The following is a 25,469-nucleotide window of genomic DNA, read 5'->3' on the forward strand; positions in this document are numbered from 1 at the left end:
AATTATATCGTCTTTCAAGGGTGCAGCCATCCAGCTATGCCCTAAATGCAAGGAGCCGAAGGCGGGAATGACTCACATGTTCTGGGGTTGCCCAGCGATACGCTCCTTTTGGATACAGGTGCGGGGAAGGGTGGCAAAAGCAGACATTGAACTGGACGTACATAGCCCTGTGGCCTGCATCCTGGGCAGGTGCAGCCGTGATCGCAAAAACAAACCCCTAAATAAACTCAAAGACTTAATTTATATCACGGCTAAAAGACGCATAGCCATGTGTTGGAAGAGCCCCAGAGGCCCGATTGTAGCACAATGGTGGAACGACCTCACTAAGTGGATGGCAGCCGAGACCGGAGCGTGGGAAACCGCTATCCACGAACAGAGGCTAGACTCCAGTGAGGAATTACATCGCTGGGTGTCGCTGACCGTGCCATTACTCCACCTTGGAGCGGTGGATGACCCCTCAGTTGATCGGCCAGCCCTGACCTCTGAACTGGCTTGATATTGAACAGTGGAGTAGATTGGAATCTTGGGGGGTGGGGTACGGGTGGAGGGTGGTATGGGGGAAGTTATGGACGTGTAATGTATATGCAGCACCTGATATGTTTGTGGTCTATCATTCTGTTGAAAATCAATAAAGAAAGTTAAAAAAAAAAAAAAAGGAGGAAGAATTCTGACTCCCTTGGCCTTCAGCTTTCACTCTTTAGGGTTTGGTCACAAATCATGAGGTTTGGTCACAAATCATGACTCTACTTCAGGTATAATAATACCGATATTGTATCTCCTCCCATGTCCCACCCTAATTACCAAGTCAATATACGTCAATATCACATGGAGCTTTAGAGTCTATATATACTTTTGTATTGGATTATTCTCTGTAAATTTTATATTTCGCTCATTCTGTTCATATATATATATACATATATATATATGTTTTATGCGTTTGAGAAATGTATGTGTTGTGTAAATTCCTATTTTTGGATTATATCACAATAAAGTATTTAATTAATTTTAAAAAATCTAATCTAATCTAATAATGTCCCCGGAAAAAACTGCGATTTCTCGATGATCATTTTGCATGGCGTCATTTTTGAGGGGACATAATTACATGGAAGCATCTCTAGCACCTCTTGAGTGGCGTCCTGCTCCAGGAAAGGTCTTCTTCTGCCACAGGACCAAGCCACCAGCCAGGGAAAGAGCTCACACTCTGAGGCTCTCTTGCATGCTCAGTTCACCCTTGCCATAGGCAGTGCTGGGAAGGGACACTGCTGCCTCTCCCGTTCCACAAAGGATCTGATCCATTTAGAGAAATGGCAATAAAAGTGTTACATTCTGGGAGATACTAAAGGGCACTATGGTATCGCCACTAGAGGGCAGTGTGAAACATGCAGATCGCAGGTTTAACTCACTGCAAAGCAGACACAGCATGTACCCTCCCAATAAGGGGCACAGATTGGGCACATTTTCTTTTCATTTTTATTAATGTGTTATAGTTCATTAGCACTTTTCACATCAATCAAATACAAAAAATGAGTTAACATGTTTCACATCCATACTATTTCATAATACATGAACTGATACAATATTACAATGATGACATATTTTAATTAATTAAAACAACCTTTTTTATACCCATCTTAGATATCCATCTTTTTTTAATTTACTTTTTATTAACATGGCTGAATATATAAAACATCAAACTTTCAATTTTTGATTTTAAGCAAAAAAAAAGAAAGAAAGAAGGATGGAATAGACATATACATTATTATGACATAGGACAAAAAACATTTTCACATTAATGTGTTGGAACACAGATGACAGAAAAAGTTAGAGACAAGATTACAAACAATAAAAAGTTATAGTTAGAAAACAAAAACAAATTGCACTCAATTCCGTTGTCTCTTAAATGGAGATGCAATTAGTTGTTATGACAGAAAACCTCATGAATCAGCTTATCTTATATCCAATGAAAATAAAAATGTGATGATAGGAATTCTCACAATTATACCTTAAGTAAACGGTCTGCTTATGTGAGAGCTTAGGACATTCTGTTAATATATGTTTTAAGGACTCTGACTGCTTAATTTCACTGCAAAATCTGCAGTCATTGTCACAATTTGCAATGATTTTCCATCTTGCTAGCTTCTCTTTTGTGCACCACAGATTAATATGAATCGTAAAAAGGCATGGTCTGAAGAGTGGAGAGGGGAATCTCATTAAGACTCCATGACACAAAACCTTTTATGACCAAATGGATTGTTCTTGAAATCTGTATAAGTTTCGCAAACTTTCCAAGTATTGATCCAATCCTGTTGCCAGAGTTTTTCTTTGACACGTATAGGATTATTCAGCAAAAGCTCAGAAGAGATGCCATCTGCTATCTTTATGTTTATAGTTTCTCGCTTCCGTGTCACTATAAACTTGTGGTTAGAAGACATTAGATAGTCTCTCATCCGCCTCCAACTCCCTCAGGGTCTGTTGCTTCTCCAAGCAGCGAGTTGGTGGTCTATCTCTTCTTCTGCTGGAGCCTCCCTCTGGAACAGCCTCCCTGCCTCTCTGAAACTTGAGGAGAACCATATCTGGTTCCAGAAGCACCTCAAGACCTTCCTCTTTGCTTCTGTGTTCTCTCCTCCTCTCCCCTGTTGATCTCTTGGCTAAATCTGAAATTGCACTGGTTACCTGGCTATCCTCTGATCTCGGGCCCAGGTCCCCTCCCCGCCAGTTGCACACCTGCACTGCCCCCCTGGCAACCCTTGCACTTGGGGACTGTTTCTGTATCCCTACAGCCCCAACTAGCTCTTGACCCCTGATGTCTGCACTTACCCTTGCACTTGCCACCAGCTGGCTGCACTTTTTATTTATTTATTGTATTTAGTTATTTTACTGTTATCCTATGTACTGCACTGCCCCTCCCCCCACACTTCCCCCTCCCCCACCTGCACTTGTGCGATCTCAATATCACCTATCCTAGTAGAATCGTTGTCTCTGTCTTCCCTCTGTTTCCCCTCCCTTGCCTCATCGTGCCTTGACACACTTGTGTATAGGCGCGTTATGAATGCCATATCATAGCTAGATAGGATGTGCAACAAGAAGTAAGATTTAGTTGAGAGCAAGCACTTTGTGTACAAGGAGCACAACTTCCATGCATATGTGCTATCTAGGGATAACAGCTCTAGCCCGCACCCAATTATTGGCATGAGTTGACTTTGAGGTAGAGAGAGAACACGTTTCCAGAGCATTCCTTCTATCTTGAGCTAAAATGATTCAGGTCTCCATGTCTTGGTCTCTGCACAGTACAAAGCCGTAGGGACAACCTTCTGACTATACAATGTCAGGACTGGGACACAGGAGAATTTGCCATATTTTGCGTGTTTTATGCAGGCTTGAGAGATTGCTGTTTGCATCTTGGTCTTAAGTTCTGCAGCGTGCGGAAGATCAACGCATATCCATTTATATCACAACATTTTCCGTAAATCTTGTGCCTATTGTAAGACCTAGCTTCACACATCACCTAGCGATATATATTTTATTTTCCTGCTCTTCCTAATTCACCTTCTATTACTTCCCACATCTTGAGCAATGCCATATTCAGCCAACTGTGGCTTGACATTAAATATTTTCCCCAAAAACCAAAGGTTTTTGTCCAATCATGGTCATGTACAAAGCCCCCAAAATGAACCATGTATACTGACCCCAGCATTCTGCATGTTGCCATAATGCGTGTTTCAGTTTGCACAGTCTGCATCCTCTCTCCTCCTTATATAGCCCTTTACTCACATCAATGACCCCCAAAGTTGGTAGCTGATTAAGCCGCATTAATAGGACAAACCTTCTCAAAGCAGGCAAAGGGGATTGATCCAGATATTAGATTTGGCTAATAACAACAACTGATTTTCACTGCTCTGAAAATCTGCAATGCTACATCAGCAAGCGCAATCTAAGAAATAATTTAGTATAATCAATATGGTATCCTGCCTTCACCCAGGTGTACCTGACTGGCTGCTTGCTCTTGCAGCAGCACCATTGCAGTAAACTTGTTGCCCTCCTGGACGCAGCTCTCCCCTAATTGGCTCAGATTAACTCTCTTCTCAAGACCAGAATTCTTGATGCTTTGGAAATTCCTTTGATGTTATTTCCCCCATAATGCCATTTTGTATGTCATAGTGAATCCCTTCTCTTATAGTATATATGTGATCATGGGCTTTGCTACAGGAACCTACAGAATTAAGCTGGTCATGGCTACCCACATCCACTGAATTTTAAGGGTTTCATTGCATTAAATTTGCACAACTTAACTACACTTTAACCAAGGTATTTTCAGTGAATTTCAAGGGTTTTGTTTTACCATAGTTTTTGACAGGCATCTGTACATGTTCCCCCAATATGCTTCTTTTGGAACCACTAGGTGGCCACGGACGGCCTTCAGCTTTGCCCACTGTGTTCTTCCCGCTCACTAGTCATGGCATTTATCCATGACCATTGGCCCCGGCCTTCAGCCGTGGCTCCTTTACATGTTTAATGAAAAACTTTCTTCCAGTCCCACGAGCCATGGCCTTTGGCGTGGCCATTCTACATATTGCTCCCATAGGTTTCCTAAATGGGCCCACTAGTCATGGCCAGTGGCCCCGGCGCTCGGCCGGGGCCACACCACTAGGTTTCTTTTGGGCACACTTGACATGGCCTTCAGCCATGACCAGTGGCCACAGACTTTAACTGTGGTCCCTTGACATGTTGCCCCAATAGGTTTCGTTGGGGACTACTAGCCATGGCCTTCGGCCGTGTACACTTTCCATACTGCACCCTCCAGTTCCCTAAAGTAACCAAGTAGGCATAGTCTTCCGACACACCCAGTAACTCCCACCTCACTGTAGCTGTAACATTCCACTTTTTTTGTATTAAAAACATTTTTTTAACTCTCTATTTTATATACTACTGGATGGAATTGAGTCAACGCTTCGTGCCCAGGTTGTTTCATACCTGGTGCAATTCCATCCAGCGATTTCTGCTATGCGCTGCGCAGAATGTGGACTTTTTCACTATGGGAAATGAATGGGAGTAGGCCGAAAACAGTGTCCCTTTGCTTTTTTAATGACGTTTTCATATTTTAACAAATTTTCCCAAAATGTCCAGTCTTGGGGCATGGTGAAGTGACAAACCTTTTGTAAATTGTAAATTTCGTTTGCCTTAATGTGTCTGTTGTTTAGCGTTTTCTAATGTACTGTGTTTATGTGTTTAATACATGGAATAAGAAGCAATACAAGAATATTGGAGCTTCACGCCAGGATCGTGTTCAGTAGCCTATTCTTAAAGAAAGTCTGGAAGATGTTGCAAAAAAATTCCTCCAAAACCTCTGGCACTGAGACCACATCTGAAGCACTGAACCACCCTGTCAAACAGCCATGACCCTAAGCATGACAGAGGTTGATATTGAAATGCATGTGTGCTTTGTGGTGATCAAATGAATTATGGAGCAGTTTTGAAGGATAGTTAGGTCAAGCTCCTGAGGACAGGGAAAGGAAGCTCCTGAGGACATGCAAATAAAACTGCTGAAGACAGGGAAAGGAAGGTCATGGGGACATGTAAATGATACTCCTGAAGACAGGCAAAGATTGCTCCTGCAAATAAGCAAAGGAAGCTCTTGAGGACAGACAAAGGAAGGTCCTGAGTGCAGGTAATTAAAGCTCCGGAGGACAAGCAAAGTAAGATCCTGAAGAGAGCCAAATGAAGCTTGTGAGGACAGGTAAAGGAAGCTCCTGAAAACAGGCAAAGGAGGCTGCTGAGGACAGGCAAACGAAGGTCCTCGGGACAGGTACGAAAGCTCCCGAGGACAGGCAAAGGAAGCTCCTGAGGACGTGCAAATAAAGCTGCTGAAGACAGGCAAAGGAAGGTTCTGTGGACATGTACATTAAGCTCCTGAAGAAAGGCAAAGAATGCTCCTGCAAATAAGCAAAGGAAGCTCCTGAGGACAGACAAAGGAAGGTCCTAGGGACAGGTAACAAAAAACTCCTGAGAACAGGCAATTGAAGCTCCTGAAGAGGACCAAATGAAGCTCCTGATGACAGGTAAAGGATGCTCCTGAAAACAGGCAAAGGAGGCTGCTGAGAACAGGCAAACGAAGGTCCTCACGACAGGTAATGAAAGCTCCTGCGGACAGGCAAAGGAAGCTCCTGAAGAGAGCCAAATGAAGCTCCTGAGGACAGGTAAAGGAAGCACCTGCAAATAAGCAAAGGAAGCTCCTAGGGACAGGTAACGAAAGCTCCTGAGGAACAGGCAAAGGGAGCTCCTAATGACAAACAAAGGAAGGTCCTGGGGACAGGTAAGAAAGCTTGTGAGGACAGGCAAAGGAAGATCCTGAAGAGAATGAAATGAAGCTTCTGGGGACAGGTAAAGGAAACTCCTGAAGACAGGCAAAGGAGGCTGCTGAGGACAGGCAAACGAAGGTCGTTGGGACAGGTAATGAAAGCTCCTGAGGACAGGCAAAGGAAGCTCGTGAAGAGAGCCAAATGAAGCTCCTGAGGACAGGTAAGGGAAGCTCCTGAAAACAGGCAAAGGAGGCTGCTGGGGAGAGGCCACCGAAGGTCCTGGGGACAGGTAACAAAAGCTCCTGAGGACAGACAAAGGAAGCTCCTGAAGAGAGCCAAATGAAGCTCCTGATGGCGGGTAAAGGAAACTCCTGAAGACAGGCAAAGGAGGCTGCTGAGGACAGGCAAACAAAGGTCCTGAGGACAGGTAATGAAAGCTCCTGAGAACAGGCAAAGGAAGCTCCTGAAGAGAGCCAAATGAAGCTCATGAAGAAAGACAAAGAAAGCTCCTGAAGACAGGCAAAGGAAGCTCCTGAAGAGAACCAAATTAAGCTCCTGGGGACAGGTAAAGGAAACTCCTGAAAACAGGCAAAGGAGGCTGCTGAGGACAGGCAAATGACGGTCATGGGGACAGGTAATGAAAGCTCCTGAGAACAGGCAAAGGAAGCTCCTGAAGACAGGTAAAGGAAGCTCCTGCAAATAAGCAAAGGAAGCTCCTGAAGAGAGCCAAATGAAGCTCCTGAAGAAAGACAAAGAAAGCTCCTGAAGACAGACAAAGGAAGGTCCTTGGGTGAGGTAACAAAAGCTTCTGAGAATAGGCAAAGGAAGCACCTAAATTCAGACAAAGGAAGGTCCTGGGTAGAGATAACGACAGCTCCTGAGGACATTCAAAGGAGGCTCCTGAAGACAGACAAAGGAATGTCCTGGGAACAGGTAACAAACACTCCTGAGGACAGAAAAAAGGAAGCTCCCGTAGAGAGCCAAATTAAGATCCTGAAGACAGGTAAAGGAAGCTCCTGAAAACAGGCAAAGGAGGCTGCTGAGGAAAGGCAATCAATGGTCCTGGGGACAGGTAGCAAAAGTGCATGGGTACAGGCAAAGGAAGCTCCTGAAGAGAGCCAAATGAAGCTCCTGTGGACAGGTAAAGCAAGCTCCTGCAAATAAGCAAAGGAAGCTCCTGAGGATAGACAAAGGAAGGTCCCGGGGACAGGTAATGAAAGCTCCTGAGGACAGGCAAAGAAAGCCCTTGAGACATACCAGGGAAGGTCCTGGGGACAGGTAACGAAGGCTCCTGAGAACAGGCAAAGGAAGCTCCTCAAGACAGACATAGGAATGTCCTGGGTTCAGGTAAGAAAGCTCCTGAAGACAGGCAAAGGAAGCTTCTGAGGACAGACAAAGAAAGGTCCTGGGGACAGGTAACGAAAGCTACTGAGGAACAGGTAAAGGAAGCTCCTGAAGACAGACAAAGGAAGCTCCTGAGGACAGGTAAAGGAGGCTCCTGAAAACAGGCAAAGGAGGCTGCTGAGGACAGGCAAACAAAGGTCATGGGGACAGGTAGCAAAGGCTCCTGAGTACGTGCAAAGGAATGTCCTCAAGAGAGCTAAATAAAGCTCCAGAAGACAGGCAAAGAAGGCTTCTGAAGACAGGCAAAGGAAGCTCCTGAAAACAGGCAAAGGAGGCTGCCGAGGACAGGACACTGAAGGTCCTGAGGACAGGTAACAAACGCTCCTGAGGACAGGTAAAGGAAGCTCCTATAAATAAGCAAAGGAAGCTTCTGAGGACAGACAAAGGTCCTGGGGACAGGTAATGAAAGCCACTGAGGAACAGGTAAAGGAAGCTCCTGAAGACAGACAAAGGAAGGTCCTGGGGACAGGTAAGAAAGCTCCTTAGGACAGGCAAAGGAAGCTCCTGAAGCAAGCCAAATGAACCTCCTGAGGACAGGTGAAGGAGGCTCCTGAAAACAGGAAAAGGAGGCTGCTGAGGACAGGCAAACAAAGGTCATGTGGACAGGTAGCAAAGGCTCCTGAGTACGTGCAAAGGAATGTCCTCAAGAGAGCTAAATGAAGCTCCGGAAGACTGGCAAAGAAGGCTTCTGAAGACAGGCAATGCAAAGGAAGCTCCTGAAGACAGGCAATGAAGGCTTCTGAAGACAGGCAAAGGAAGCTCCTGAAAACAGGCAAAGGAGGCTGCCGAGGACAGGACACTGAAGGTCCTGAGGACAGGTAACAAACGCTCCTGAGGACAGGTAAAGGAAGCTCCTATAAATAAGCAAAGAAAGGAAGCTTCTGAGGACAGACAAAGGTCCTGGGGACAGGTAATGAAAGCTACTGAGGAACAGGTAAAGGAAGCTCCTGAAGACAGACAAAGGAAGGTCCTGAGGACAGGTGAAGGAGGCTCCTGAAAACAGGAAAAGGAGGCTGCTGAGGACAGGCAAACAAAGGTCATGTGGACAGGTAGCAAAGGCTCCTGAGTACGTGCAAAGGAATGTCCTCAAGAGAGCTAAATGAAGCTCCGGAAGACTGGCAAAGAAGGCTTCTGAAGACAGGCAATGCAAAGGAAGCTCCTGAAGACAGACAAAGGAAGGTCCTGGGGACAGGTAAGAAAGCTCCTTAGGAGAGGCAAAGGAAGCTCCTGAAGCAAGCCAAATGAAGCTCCTGAGGACAGGTAAAGGAGGCTCCTGAAAACAGGCAAAGGAGGCTGCTGAGGACAGGCAAACAAAGGTCATGTGGACAGGTAGCAAAGGCTCCTGAGTACGTGCAAAGGAATGTCCTCAAGAGAGCTAAATGAAGCTCCGGAAGACTGGCAAAGAAGGCTTCTGAAGACAGGCAAAGGAAGCTCCTGAAAACAGACAATGAAGCTCCCTAAGAGAGTCAAAGGATGCTCCTGAAGACAGGCAAAGAAAGCTCTTGAGGACAGGCAAAGGAATCTCTTGAGGACAGGCAAAGGAATCTCTTGAGGACAGGCAAAGGAATCTCTTGAGGACCAGCAAAACAAGGTCCTGGAGACAGGTAGGTGAAGCTCCTGAGGATAGACAAAGGAACCTCCTGAAGACAGGAAAGAATCCTCTTGAGGACAGGAAAGTGAAGCTGCTGAGGACAGGCAAAGAAAGCTCCCGAAGACAGGCAAGCTTCATCGAAACAGCACCAAACAGAAGAACGATAGAGTAAAGGCTAATATACTCTTAAGTGAAATGTTGATGAAAACATTTGTTTTGTTTGCAGTGAGTGCTCTTATCCAAAGTGTCTTGATTAAAAACCTTTATATACAATTAGCATTGCCTAAAACAAAATAGCACTCGTTAAACCAATCTTGGATAATAAGTACATTCTGGCAGGATTTACTTCTGCTGCATTAACATTGTCCGACCATGCCCGCTGTAAGCTCATTTGTAATTTTGTGCATGCTCTCGAAATAAATGAAATGGAGTATGAATCGTGCAGAGTCCTGTGGCGTATACTCAACAGACGTGTCGCTCAATACAGGCTCTGTAGTGGACAGGCACAAACCCACAATTATTTAAACAATTAGGGCCTGATTCACAGAGCGTTTTCTTATGGGTTTGCACCATCATAAAACGTTTCTGTGAATCAGCTCCTTCAAATCTAAGTTCTATTTTCTTTTCTCTGGAAGTATCTTTAGCCAATAACTCCAAGTGTATTCGGTTGCCAGCAACGTACATGCACTTTTTGAAACGTCGATTTCAAAACACTGGCATCTGCACCATTCTGTGAGCAAAACAGCATTGTCTGTGACATTGTTGCACCACGGAATTATTGAAAAAAACACAATTTGACATACAGACACACGTCGTGCACCCTTGCTGGGATCTGCTATTATCTTGGATCATACTTGTGTAGCAGTTCCGGGAGTTGGTAGCATGCTGTTTTTATGATCTCACACTTGGACGCGTTAAGCGCTACCTAAATATTCATAGGGTAAAATAATGGTAATGTTAGTACGATTTTGCCACCCCTGGAGCATAATTCATTTTATGATGTTTCTTCCCCTTTTCCTCGCATCCTTCCCTTCTGTGAAAAGAAATACAGCCTGACGGAAATTTCGCCTGCAGACAGCGGCATCGGATTGAGTCCCTTTGTGGCGACAGATAATTCGCAACAAACTGAGAAAGGTAAATGTAATTAACTAAACGCTTTTGAAATGTGTGTTTCTCTTTCTTGCCTCTGCTATTATCGCTTGACTTTACCTTTGTTGTTATGGTATATGCCACTTATGCATAATATATAAATATATGTCATATGTATGCCATTTGTACAACCTTTTTCTATCATTAAGAGAGCCCTCTTACAGGGCCCATTGATTGGTCAATGGCGGAAAGATGTGCGGAGGTGCGGGGTGGCGGAGCTAACGGTCCTGCGGGGAAGGGAGCCTGAGACGGAGGGAGAGCGAATAACGATCCCTTGGGCCCAGCTGTTAAGTTTGACTGTGCGGGGAGGAGTGGGGAGGGGTTGGTACTTTGGGGTGTTATCCAAAATGTTAATAAAGAGTTTAAAAAAAAAAAAAAGAGAGCCCTCTTAACTAACCAAAATGATTACATAAAATAGCATACGTTCAGGACAGAACTGGCAGTGTTTTGCTGGCTGAAGAAGTAGTGAAAGGCTTGGCCTCCTGCCCAATACTTTTCTTGCAGCATGGCATGTTCTGGCAATAAGCCCCTTGCCGGCGGGCCATTACTGCCTAAGGTAATGCCCCCGGGCCCATAGTTATAGGCCCGAGCATAGCGAGGGGCCATAACGAAGGCCCCAGAGCATTACCATTAGCCTGTAATGCCCTCCAGTGAGGGGCTTATTGCCATTAGTCTTCCGGGTGTTTTTACCCCAGGATACTAATGGTGGTGTTATATTTTTAAAACAGCATTTGTTTCGCCGTTTGAAAAGGGGGCCGGTGCAGTACGCGTTAGTTCTATAGAGGCTAGAATGCACGTACTGCTTTATTACTACGGATCAACAGGGTGCCATTTTGGGCCAAGTTGATCCATAGTAATGAATGGGGAGATGAGAAAGGAGGCTTTGAGACCCGGCGCGAGATGCACGCCGATGCGTAAACGGAATTACACTGTGGTATGGCTCGCAATTGAGCCAATCCACGTTCAGTGTTTCCCGTTGCATCAGCACCAGGTACTAATCTGTAGTAATGCTATAGTGGAGCAGCCATTTCTACATGGACAATGAACAACCATGCTCTCAATGCAAAAGGGAGTTCTAAAATGTTGGTGTAGTAAATGAATTTGAGACGGTAGCCTGAAAATCAACAATAAAGTCATGCGGCAAGGTACAAAGAAAACATGACAATGTGAGACTCGGATGAACTCTGTATGATTAACGAAAGAAAGGCCAATATTTCAATTCTCTTAATGTCGCTAAATGAACATCCCCAAATCACCAAATGACACATTTCTTTGGAGTCAATTATAACTCATATAACATAGTAAAACTGTGCATCACAAAGAAATAAAATGGGTTCTTACATTATTATATGAAATGAGAAACACAATCATGAAATCAATGAAAAAAACGTGTACTTACTTAGGACTGTGCAAAAAGCCCTACATGTTTTGTTTTCTGACAAAGTGACGGGCCTTCGTCAGTGGCAAGTGAAGGTGATGTGGTAACCAAACAAAAACAACCTCGATTTACATGATAGTACATAAAATAAGTTATATTGCCAGCATAGACTTTACATTAGAAAACAATTTGCTATATGCAAAATGTCAATCCCTCACTTAGACCACAAATGAATATTAATCAAGAAAAATACAGTGACCATCTCTCCCCGAGGTATCTTAAGTGTAAACATGGACCAGGGGGAGAGAGAAAATTCAAAGTAGGGAATGATGGAATTTGTGTAGATATTAAACACAACACAACTGTCTGCCATGCAGAGGGATGCTCACCTGGGAATGCTATAGGGTACGTACAACTCATGACTCAATATGGAAAGAGGTGACCAAAATGTATCCACACATGAATAAAATACTACATTAAAACACTTCTTAAAAACATTGTATTAAAAATGGATGGCAGCTTACGCAAAGCTGAGTATTGTGTTGGGAATCCATATTCATCTATAAGTTAAAAAAAACAAAAAGGGGGAATGCATGTTTTAGTATTGCATCCATCTAAACGAAAATATAAAAAATAAAAAATGTGTCCCCCAAAAAAGAAGCTATGCTTAAAAAAGTCAGCCCCGGGGAAGATGTAGAGGAGAGCAGGATGACGTTGAGAGAAAGTCTCACCTGAAATGCATGTGTTTTGCAAGTTGTTTCGTGGTCGCCAAAAGGTAGACTGTCACGCTTAAGGATGGCCAAACATAATGGAGCAGAGGTGGCCGTATTGCTAGTAAAACGAACCCGTCACTCTCCCAAATGGCTGACTGTCATGAAACAGAGGTAGAAAGATACACATCTAGAGCATTGATGTCACTAAAATGGCCAAACAACATATGACCACATTTGCCATTTCACTGAAAATGGCTCACAATTGAATTTTAAAAAAATTGTAAGGGTGTTTATGCCTGGTTAATTAAATATAACACAATGTAAAAGAGCTGCATCAACAAACAAGCTACACCCATTCAAAATTAAGCAAAATGTGCCAGGTTTAGGGACATATATATATAAATGTTTATGAATCAGAATTTCTAAAAGTTTGGTGACTTACTGAAATCCTGATGCGTTCCATTGAAACTGTGTAACTTTGTTCAGGTACGCTGTAGGTGGGGGTGGGCTGGGCAATCGATAAGCAACCTGGGAAGGAGACACCAGTGCAGACACATCAATGTGCTGTACCCAGACAACATCAACATTGACTCCTATTTCATTTGCTCTGGTCTTGAAGATAAGGCATTATTCCAATTCGAAAACTCTATTTTCCTTGTTTGTTTCTACATCCAAAGATGTCAACATTAACTAGAACTTCTCGTGAACAGAATTGGCTTTCTTAAGCAAATGTTTTAGCAGAGAGATTGTCAGAGTAGCATTATGCATGCAACTCGTGTGTTTTCCCAGCCTGACCTTAATCTTCTTCATGTTCACGCATATGTACCACAAACTAGAAGGGCAGATGTGATATGATAGGTTATTTATAACGCGCTTAATACCCAGAGGTTTCTAAGTGCAGATCCGGTGATCAACCCGTGTCGTCTTGCCTCCAAGGCGAGCATGTTGCCCCTGAGCTATCCTCCCGAGACCGAGATGATGACATACACCACTTTACTATTTCTACAGTTAGTTAATTGAAGTTCTTTCCAGTGTGGCTGGAGGCCAATGTGAAGTTCCTTAGGGGTCCTGGTACCAGAGCTACCACAAGAATAGTGAGATGACCCTAAAATATTAGAGAACCCCTAATTTAGAATTGCTGTAACCAATGATGCCAATTTCTTATGTTTCGCAAATCAAACTTTTCATTTAAAATGTAAGAAATGAATTAAAACATATTCCCTATTAATACACTAGTAATTTAACACATATGTTTCTCGAATAACCTGCATATGTCTTATATTCATCAGGTCATGATATCCTTTTGGCTTCACATACTAAGGTTTGTGAAAAAGAAGTGGTCCAGATCAATCCTTCCCCTCAATGGGACCTCCACGTTGACACAACATCGAAGAAAGGGCCAACAGAAGAAAGGCACATTTTCAGCAAAATACCAGTCAAACAGAAACCCAGTAAAGTGTTGCCTAAGCCGGAGGTGGTTCTGAACAACTTTGGCCGGTGCGATGCCAGTGCCGTGAAAACCGAGTCGCTCACAAATTCAAGTTTGTCTTCACCAGACGCTGAAAGCAACAACATCCTCAAACAAGGGTCACACTTCACAGTGTTTTCATTGAAAGATAAACCAAAGGATCAGGAAACCATTGTAGACCGCGACCACTTCAAGACCCTGAAAAGCTTTTGGGAAAAGGGGGCCGATGTTGGCACAGTAAATCATGCAAATGACGTGGAGTCAGTCGAGAAACAAAACTCATCTGACTCCAACGGGCGGCATTTTTTTCCTTTGAACCGCTCTATCTCTGTGCACTCAGATAAGAGTCAGGAGGGGGAGGAGAAGGGATTTGCTGAGCTTCCGCACCGAACAAGATACCCTTTCAAAAGGGCAGTGACACCGTCTTCCAGTGAGGATGAGCCCCTCTATATACATGTACCGCATTCAAGGAAAGGGGCCACTTCTTCCTCTGCCCCTAGGTCCACCTATGGCAGAAGCAAGGGCCCAGCATTGTCCAAAAACAACGCATTTGCCGAGAGCAATGGAAGGCACAATGGCAATGAGGAGAACCGAAGCCCGGTTAGGCACTCCAAGAAATCCAGACTTCCCGTTAGAATCCCCTCCGTACAGCTGGACAACAAAGTCGACACGCCAGTTCCTCCCAAAAAAGAGAGGCTGCAAAGTCTTTCTGATCCAGAGATGCTGACAGTCGAAGAGGAGGTCATAGTGCCGGAGAGCGTCCAAAAAAGAGCAGAGTCACTACAGAGCAAGGTTCAGATTTTAATCGATGCAGCCACTACGGATGATGATGAAAAAGATAAAACACTTGACTCTGCAGTGAACGGTTTCAGAGAACAGCCCACATTGGAAGCCAATGGGGAACTGACTGAGAAATGCGACATCCCAGATCCTGAAGGTAAGGTCAACCTCAAATGGATAGGGATCATTGTTTGCAGAATGCGATGTTGATATATTTCCATTGTTGTAGAATAGTGTAAAATGACCCCATAAAAGGCTTACAGATCGTGGTCCCCTAGAATGTGCGTATATGTAAAATATACACTTTTTCAACATTCATGTAGGTTTTGTAGGCTACAATTCAAATCCAGAAGAAGTAACCAGTGTACAGAAATGTGATTTATATAAACTCACTGCGTACCATCCTCACTCTTCAGACTCAGTCATCTCTCTGCACAGCATAGATTGATCAAAGAATGTTCATTATTTTTATAAAGATATATTTTGCCTATTAAGCACATTATTTTTAAACGATTGGATACACTACCAGTCTTGAAGATCCAAAAATGTAAAATCAGACAATTAAACTTAAGCCTACAGCGTCACATTCCCCGTGGGTAGTACCTTCCATGTAAACAAGTGCAAGTGAACATAACTAGAAACTTTTCCCTGTATGTTGACAGAGGATTGAAGTCGATCCATTATGCAATGGCCTGTATTGAAGGGCCTGTAACATGCGCTCTCCAGATGTTTTGGATTGCAGCTCCCATCTTGCCCAACTTCGACTAATTCATTAATACATATTTCTTTACAGACACCAGTCTCTAAGCACAGGACCGGGATTCTAACCTGTGTTGCTCTGCTCTGCATTATTTTGCTTCCAAGACAAACGCATTGACCCTGAGCTATCCTCCCAGGGATGCGCTGGCTAGAACTGATGGATGTTGTTGGCCAACACATTAGGAGAGCCAAAGCTTGCAGACACCTGATGTGGTGAAAAGTGATTCTTATATAGCGGCTTTAGCGTCCTAGGACCCTATGGACTGTCTGGGATAAAATGGAGCAATCAAAAGCCAATTTTTTCCTTCCACGAAACTAAAACTTCATTTGTTTTCTGGCATAATGAATTTGAGAAGGATTGTTTTACATCTAGAAGGGCAGAATATCTTTTATGATGGGATGAATAATTTGAATATTGGGAGCATTCATTAGTTAGTCGATAATCTCATATAGTCCAGGACTCAACCCTTTCCTGCCTCTGGATCAAGATCACACATCATGTCAGACATCGAGACAAAGTTAGGCATCATTTGTAAGATGTTTTAACACACTCATTGCTGCCGACAGAGAATGATAGCACTAACCCCTATAATAAGACGTTCCAATATCATTCCAAACCAAAGTAAAATGCAGTACTCTACCAGAATGCAACAGACAGAGCAAACATGCTCAGAGTGAAATAGCTTGCACAGAGTATTCATGTTCTGGCCAATGAGCTGATCCAGGTTTCATGACCTTACAATATATTCATCAGTCTGCAATGACATCTCCTGAGTGCCCGTCTGCTTCCATCACCATTAACAACAAAATAACTCCAACTGAGGATATAAGTTGTGAAGTAATAATACCAGTTACCGAGTTCATACCTGTGTGTAGCAGGCATATGTAATGGTATGTAAAAGCCCAACACACCAGACAAGTGATAAATAAACAATATAAGATTTCACATTTTGAATTAAGGCATGATCGCTCCATCCCCTACACCTGGCAATGCTGCCTAGCCTCATGTACCTTTAATTGTTGATTGCTGCTGTGTTTTTTAGATCGTTTTTCTTGACCAATTCTCGTTTTTGCTGTCACTTCCGTTCCTGTCTTTTTTCCCAGAAGCATGCTCTTCTGGCCTGGTGCGGGCATCTCTTTGCCCATTGCTCCATTCTGTCACAAGAGATAAAACTTTCTGAATTCTGGTGACTTCATTGCTAGTGTAGGAGACACCGAGCCCTCACAGATAAATGCAGAAGAGTAGCAAGGAACGGTCAATGTTTGTTGCATTGCAATGCAATACTAAAACCGTCAGCATGTCCCTTCTAACATTCACACAACAACATAATTCTCTGCCCCTCAAATCAGACTTTCATAGTTCTCCTTGGACTCTTGACCTGCTCTCCAACACCCTCTACCCTGTGCCAAGGGGCCACACAGCATTAAGGTAAGGGGCCGCACAGTGAATAACTCACCACTGTGATATTTGCCCACTGTGATAGTTGGACACTCTTACAGTTTGTCACTCTGATAGTCGGCCACTTTGATAGTTTGCCATTTCAATAATGACATTTTGATAATTTTCCACTGTGATATTTTCCTACTTTGCCATTTTTATAGTTTTACCATTGTGGTATTTTGCCACTTTGATTACTTGCCACAGTGATATTTGCCCATTTTGACTGTTTGCCACTGTGATATTTCTGCCACTATGATAGTTTGCCACTGTGATATTTTACCACTAAGACAGGTTGCCACTGTGGGATTTCTGCCACTTTGATAGTGTGCCATTCAGATGTTGTGTCACCTTGATAGTTTGGCATTTTTAGATTTTGCTTTTGATGGGCTGCCATTCTTAGATGTTGCCCTCTGATAGCTTGTCACTTTGATATTTTGCCACTTTGATAGTTTTCTGTTGTGATATTATGCAATTTAAGATAATGTAGCATTGTTATATTTTCCACTTTGATAGTTTGCCACTGTGGATTTGCCCCTTTGATAATTTGCCATTTTGATATGATAACTTCCACTTTGATCATTTGCTACTGTGATATTTCACAACTGTAATATGTTTCCACTTTGATCATTTACCACTGTGATATTTCCCACTTTGATAATTTACAACTGTAATATTTCCCACTTGAACAGTTTGCCACAGTGATATTTATCACTGTGATATTTCCCACTTTGATAGTTTGCCACTGTAATATTTCCCACTTTGATACTTTGCCACTGTGGTATCTGCCACCTTTATGGTTTACCACTTAGATGTGTTGTCACTTTGACAACTGGCCACTGGGAAAGTTTGCAACAGAGACATTTGACCACTTTGATCATTTGTGACTGTGATATTTCACCACTGTGATATTTTGCCACTATGGCATCTGCCACTTTGATAGTTTACCATTGAGATTTGTTGCCACTTTGAGAATTGGCCACAGGGATTTTTTTGCCATTTGGATACCTTGCCATCTTTATCATATGCCACTTTGGCAAGCTACTCAACCTCCTCAATGAAGGATCAGAATCGTATCCAACTGCAAAAGCAACATTGACCCTAATCACAACCTACTCAACCTCCTCAACGAAGAAGCAGAAACAACAAAGTTCCCCACTCACCCCTCAAACCAAAGTCAATCAATGGACCAAATGGCACGACCAACCAAGGGGCAATCACCCTAACGATGCAACCTCTAATAGATAAACAGAACCCGGAAAACAAGAATGTTCATTGAACTCTGAGCAACACATGAGCAATGTCGAAACATAGCACATAGATAATGCTTTTCCTCACAGAAACCTGGCTAATGAATGACTTGTGGGTAGTTGCACACACATTTCTCGCTAGCAACTTCAAACTCAGGGAAACCAACCAAGAAGGAAAAAGAGGGGGGTCCAGGTGCAGCTTAGGAAGAGTGCCTAGGAATCCCAGCTGCACCATCGCAAAATATCCCTGACTGTGAACTACATTTCCTTGACCTTGAACTGGATCATTGGACCAATCTCCCCTTCTTACGCATTTGCAGACGAACCACATATAACCCGACTGTCACAGACAGCATAACCAGCATCCCAGTAGAAACACGTGATCATACTAGGAGACTTTAGCAGCTGGTTCGAAGAGGTGAATAGCAACTCTACCAAATCACTCACCTACCATCAAGTCAGCATGCACCTACGACAAATGGTGAAGCTGCTGGACACACATTGGATGTAATTGTCTGCAAAGAAAGTCTAACTTCAACTGCTCTCACAATCCATATTCTCTGGAGCAAGCACCTTATGATTTCTTTTGTGATTCACACTTCAGTGTGAATATGTGTCGCCCACATAAAACCTAGCTCCAATCAAGACAAGAAACTGGAAATCCTCCAAGACAGCAGAACTCTACACCCTATTGGAAACCGCAAAATCGCAAAACGATCTCCTGGATACACTCCCACCAGAGGCAATAATGGAGATGCTTCAAAAATGGATAACAGAAGCCCTAGACTCCATAGCACAGAAGCAACTTTTCACCCCCAAAATAAATAGGTAACAAAATGGTTTACCCATCAACTTCAGGCTTCGAGGAAAACAAACCAGAAGCTAGAACATGCATGGAGGAAACAATATAAAGAACAGGACAAAATCAGGTATGTAATTGTTGTAATATGATGTTTCTGGTGCTTATTACGGAGAGCGTTGACTAGAGGTAATGCAGGCTTGCTTCCTTTCTCATAGAATTTCCTTCTAAGGCCAAGCAATGCTCTTTCTGCTCTTCTGGAGCATTGTTCATTTTTTGCATCTCTCCTGCAATTTCTTATGTATCCTTTTGGTCCCTGTCCTCACATAGTCTTGTTCGAACGCCTTCATTTCTCTTTGCAAATTATCTAAGACCTTTCCCGTGATTCGGCCGAGCTTGTTAGCCCCTGTTAATAATAGGCCTTGTATGGCAGCTTTTACATATTGTTGGTATGAGGTGGCCACAGTAGAGCATGAGCAATTCACTGATCAGTTTAGTGACATTCTGCACTACCAACTTGTCTCTCAGTATGCGTTTTGGTAGAGTCCAGGGGCCCTTTCCTCTGTTCTCTCGGGATAGCGATAACTCCATGCTGACCAAACTATGGTCAAATACAGCATGTGTACTAACATGGGTCCGATAGGTGGTGGAACCTCCATGCATCACTTAGGTCCAGCCCTCTGTATGATGATTGCAGTATCTACACTTGGGCAGATGATTGGAAAATCTGTGGAAACATTGTGTGATGTAACTGAAATGAATCATTTGGCATCAGGTGTCTCCTAAAAGAAGGCCACTCCTTACTCCTCTTTTTTAGTAGATAAAATAGGTGAGCCTTCTTATTATGGGAGTTGGGTCCCCTAATGTTAAATGTCAGACACTTCAGTGGAGAGTATCAAGTATAATTAACCTACTGAGCTTAGTCTGTGATCCAAAAGGCACAGTAGAAATGAGTATAACAGTATCAAACAGTTTAAACTCCCCTAGTCCCCATCCCTTCTCCCCTCTCGTCCATCCCCAATAAGAGAATTACCATATTTAGCAAAGTTAGTCCTAACCCAACATGCTCACCATGACCCTCCCTGGCGTTCTTGCATTAAACTGGTGAATTCTGTCTGCCTCTAAATTCTTTGAGATCCAAATGGACCTCTTTTTAACAGTGTTGTTACTCTGCAAATACATCTCTCAGTTCGAGCAGTGTCCATGACTTGTCTCCTTCAAGGAATACAAGCTTTTTCTAACCGCACTCTACCCTACTCAACAGCAGTTATAAGCACTCAATCCTTATTGGCTTAGCGCCTGTGCTTTTTATCCCCCCAGCCTCTAGTCGCTTATGTCTATTTCTTTCCTCAAGATCTCTGGCCTACCTGTTCAGGGGTCATAAATGTTGGCCTTGCTTTATCAATACCAATTATCGAGCAACCTGCCTCCACGGTTAAGACTTTCATTATGCGTGAAGGCCAGGCTGCATAGGAAAACCCATCTATATGGTATCTTATGTGAGCATAGTTGGTCTGTCACTTCTTTATATCCTCTGTGTTTCATCAGTGTGCATGCTGCTATGTCCTGGAAAATTCTTACACTGATGCCTTTAATATACAAATGGGTTATTCCTGGTATCGGATAGAAACCCTTCTTTTGCAGGCTTTTACTGAAGCCTGCAAAATATTTGAGCTTTTACCGATATGTCTCTCGGCCTGTCACCTGGTTGGTTGGATGTGGGCCCCACTCTGTGGCTTCTGTCCATGGAGACATCTTTTTCACGATTTTCTGGGAGGATAGCTTCAAAGAAGTCATGAAGGAATCCCTGTAGATCTGTTCCCTCAAGTTCCTCCTTAACTGCCTTCAGTCCTAGGTTACCTCTTCTCGAGTGGTCTTCACATTTATCCAAAAGGTGGACCGCTGGATTTTGTAATGCAGCTAGATCTCCTTGAAGCTTAGCGATCTCAGTGCCCTCTACAATGGTGTCTTTGTTCGCCGACCTTCTTTCTCCCAGCGATTGGATGTCTATGTGCATACTCTCTAAAGGAATTCTTCATATTTTATTCTGTGTTATTATTATGGTGCTAGACCTAATCATAAGCCTTTCACCATACAAAACACTTTATAGCGCAAAAGTTAAAAATTCAATGGTTAAAAATTAACAAATATCGGGGGGTGCTTGTGCCCTACAGTGAAGCTCCCCTGAGCGAGGTTAGGCCCTGATCAGAAGGAGGAAAGAAATAGAAACCAGGCTACCCCTCCCTTTAACGTGAAGTGGGGAACCTATTCGAAGCTAGTGATTATTAGATCTAGCTATTGGAGATCACACTCATAATTGTACAGATAAAACTTTTAATTGAAAAAACAGCATATTAAAAGAAAAGAAAACAAGCGGTTACTATCGTCAACCAAAATGACAGATATACTTGTGTCTTATCATGGATATTTAATGCAAAAAGATAGATTAATGTGTAGTAACAAATTCCAAACACATTTTAACTGTCGACACAGATTGGTGTTTCTAGCTCGGATGTGGATATTGCGACCATTAAAATCTTATAGATGGAAAATGGCTTTCAGGAGCTCCGAGCTTTCTTTAGGATAACGTGAAGATTGTTAGATGTACCAGTATTTATCTAGATATTTAAAACAAGGGAGGTTCGAATTAAAAAAGGGTGTGATTGTACCATTATTAATAAGGGAATAAAAAAGAATAGGTAGAGCCCTCACCTTTCAGCCATTAGTGACATCTTGGGATGAGAGGTAAGATTGAGACTGTCTTGCGTACAGTATCTGGTACACAGAAACTACCTATAGTAATAGCGACAGGAATTATGAGTAGGACCAAAAGCTATAGTTGTGAGCACTGAATAGCAGTGGCAAAGGAAGGTAGTTAATTGCCTGACGAAAATATATAGGTCATGCATGTAGTGTGACATGTTCTGTGTGGTCCACGATTGGGGACCGACAACACGGTCTACTTGACCGTCTGTTGGTGAATTAGTAACCATCCAGTATTAGATGTGGGCTCAGTTGTCTTGCTTGGAGGCTGAGGCACCAATGGACGCTAGTAGGTCGTCCTAGGAAGGAGCACGAAAAAGTGCATTATTGAAAAGATTTTTAAAACGTGTCTAGTACTGGTTGCATAACAAAACTAGGAGGAACAGGGCAAGTAGTGTTAATTAGTTCCGTGTGAACATCGACGGCAAGTATTGCAAAGTGAATTACAGACCAGCGCTGTTAGAAGGTTAAAACCGCAAAGGGTTATTCAGGGAAAGCCTGGTGCGCTTGTTGGTGAGGTACGGAACAGATGTGGGAGCTTATAGAGCTGTCGGTAACTAGTGACGCTCAAACAATGCAGGCCGTGCTTTTAAGATTGGGAACAGAGGATAACTTGCTCACTAACGACGCGCCGTGGCGTGTAACAGAGTTAGTGAAAGAACCGTGTGCTAAACGCTAAAGCGAAGCCCAAGTAGTGGCTAACTGATTATTTAGAAAGAATATACAACAAAACTCACCTTGTTGGGTTCCTAAAGCTTCGCGTATGTGCAGACGTGCCGAGAGCGGGACATTGTAATTTGAATAACTTTATGTATTGCAGCAAAATGGAGCAGTGTCGGGCAGAGGTTCCTTAAGACATTTGAAATTGATTCATCATTTAGAACTAAGGGGTGAATTAAGGGTTCATGATGGGATATGAATAAAAAATAGTATTTAGCGTGTGCAGTGTCCTAAAAGCCATTAGCATATTTGCTGTATCTAAGCATGCAGACAAAGTGTTCCGTATTTCAGGTTAAAAATGACATTAATAGCATGCGAGTTACTCGCATTTGTACAGTTGGCTGTGGAAAATGACCCACTAGCTGACACCTGAAGGGCATGGAGCACAAGTATAGATCAAAATCCAACAAATCACAAAGTCATTTAAAATAGAGACAGTTGTCTATAGCGCTAAAGAACATTTAGTTTCATTTACATAAACAATGTCACTGTAATGAGAGGAAAACAAACTGTGGAGATGAACAAATAAGAACAACAAATTGCATAGTCACATTTCTACCAAATAAACAAAGGGGAGAAAAGACAGATCTACATATCCCATATTGTAGAGACAGATTACAGAATAGAATCATTCCTAGTAACAGAAGTCTAATTACATTTGGAAAGTTTTACACAGATTAATGTAAACATTAGTTTATAGACTGGTGTTGATGAATTACAACAGGGGCTTCTTGAGCACAAACAAGGTAGGGTTGTTGTGTCTCACAATGAAAGCACAGAAGTGTGATTTAGTTGAAAAACAAATTCCACTCCATTGAAATGTTGAGGCCTTTCTTTACATTATCCGAGCGGTAGATCCACTTTTGTTCTAGGCGACGTAGCATCATATTACGGTTGCCCCCTCTATAAGGATTTTTCTACCGTTTCAATGATAAACCAAAAAAGGTCTATGTGAAGGTGTTTCTTTGCTTTAAAGTGTGCAACAATCGGTTTATCTTCCACTTCTTTTTTGATGCAAGATTTGTGTACGTAGATCCATTGACGGATTTCTCGTTTGCATTTTCCAATGTATATTAGATCGCACTGTTGGCCCTGATCAGAAGGAGCCATCGTACTGTGTGAAGAAACCCTGAAAATTGCCCCCTCCATGGTTCAGTGATGGCCCGAAAATCTGGCTGATTGGCTGCCCCGGAACCAGCTTCTTGGCAGTGACGAGTGATGCCAGGCATACCCACAGAGTGAGATTGCAGGAGCTGCGAGGGTGCACTCCGAGTGTGTGCCGTGGGAGTCGAGGAGGGTGCCACGTTGGAATTACATCATTGTACTGCTTGGATCATCTCTCTCCAAGTCTGGCGAGGGTCGGGTCCCTTGCCGTGCAGCACACCAACCCCAGCTCTGACCCTGGAACCATTGATCCAGATGACAGCCGGAGTGCCGAAGCCCATAGCTATAAGACTGCTGATGGCCTCACTGTGCACCGATCTGGTGCAGGATTTGTCCCTGCGCCTGGATGACAGGACATGGCTTCGGCTTGGATTACATGGACCATGGAAAAGAGGGTTTTTTCGGTTTGGCTTCAATGAACTATGGGCAGCCCATCACTGAGCTCTGGCATACAGTGGCCAGACGGGCTAATGAGAAGGGCGAGCCTGCACTCTGGAGTATTGTGGTTAGGCTAGAGCACTATCCTATTCCTCCCTTGCTTTCTACCCGCTGTGCGGCTGTGGATGATAAGTGGGCAGTTTGCTGCCCTAAAGGGCTTGCTGGGAGACCAGCCATTAAACAGAGGCGGAGAGAAATGGCAACGGGAAAGTTAAAGAAGATAAGCGTTGTGGAGGATGCTGATTTTTTTGCACCCCATATTTGGCAACATACTCAGGAGAAGCCTCCACCCCAGGACGCCAACATGACAGCGCTAGGGTACATAGAACAGTCAATGCTGTTGTTGGCGGGTAAACTGGACAAACTAACAGAGAAAGTGGCCCTGTTGGAAACAAGAACATCTACTCTGGAGCTGAAGACCACTGAGCTGGATGTGCAATGCGACAACCACTCCCTCTGGTGCAGAAAATCAGCAAATAAATGGAGTTGGTGGTGAAAGGCAGCAGGGTGACAGATAAGAGGCTTTAACTTGTGGAAAACACAATGCATGCATCCCAACTGCGTATCATTGGCCTCCCAGAGGGTGCAGAAGGTGACGACGACCCGATAGGTTTAGTTTCAACATGGCTTCCTGAGCATCTTGATCTCTATGTGTATGATGACACTTTATCGGTTGAAAAATGCTATAGGCTCAAGTTAGCTGGATCCAGAGCGCAAAGGTGTGTCCCCTGCTGCTGGTGCGCCTAAGTGATTCCAGGACAGAGAGAGGATCCTAAAGGTGGCAGCGGCCAAGAAATCAGTGCTATATCAAGATCATAGGATCAATGTTTTCCTAATCTCTCTCCAGCCAATAACAAGAAATGCTGGGCCCTAAATGTCACAAAGAAAGCTTTTCTGGAGAGTGGGGTCAAATCGGGCCTGCTCCATCCGGCCGAGCTTACGGTGACTTGGAATGGGAAGGAGTACCTCTTCTGAGATATTGAAGGGGCAGAGAAGCTGTTGAAGACTGTGCCTTCAACAAAACCTCAGGATGGTGACACTGGTTGAAGAGTGCGGGATCACTTGAGTACTGTTTGCCTCATTTTGTTCCTATGGGGGCTGGATCTTCTTTCTACATATTATGGTTGGAGTTGACTGTACATTTCCTGAATGCCACTACTTGGCACTTCCTTAATTCTTGGGGATTTCTTTTTTCTCTTTTCTTGGCCTCTTTGGAATTTTGGAGCCCCGAATCAGATACAGTCAGCGATTAATCTTAAAGTCGGTTACACTATATGGGTGCTGCCTACCCTTGTGCCTTTATATTTTATTTTTATTTTTATTTTTTAGGCACATGGTTTAATAATCATACCTTTCTGC

General features: G+C 43.4%; 1 protein-coding gene across 3 annotated transcripts in view; it reads left to right on the forward strand.

Moving 5' to 3' along the window:
* The window catches only part of LOC138480861 (synaptotagmin-like protein 2), a 749,121-nt gene that overhangs the window by 593,103 nt on the left and 130,549 nt on the right, over nt 1-25,469 (forward strand). For all 3 annotated transcript variants that reach the window (XM_069612635.1, XM_069612634.1, XM_069612636.1), the window contains exons 6-7: nt 10,335-10,425; nt 13,821-14,936. In XM_069612635.1, the coding sequence (XP_069468736.1) occupies nt 10,335-10,425; nt 13,821-14,936 (1,207 nt within the window). The remainder of the gene's footprint in view (nt 1-10,334; nt 10,426-13,820; nt 14,937-25,469) is intronic.

Source organism: Ambystoma mexicanum, chromosome 5p, assembly GCF_040938575.1.
Source record: "Ambystoma mexicanum isolate Mex_15411 chromosome 5p, UKY_AmexF1_1, whole genome shotgun sequence".
NCBI classification, from domain to species: domain Eukaryota; kingdom Metazoa; phylum Chordata; class Amphibia; order Caudata; family Ambystomatidae; genus Ambystoma; species Ambystoma mexicanum.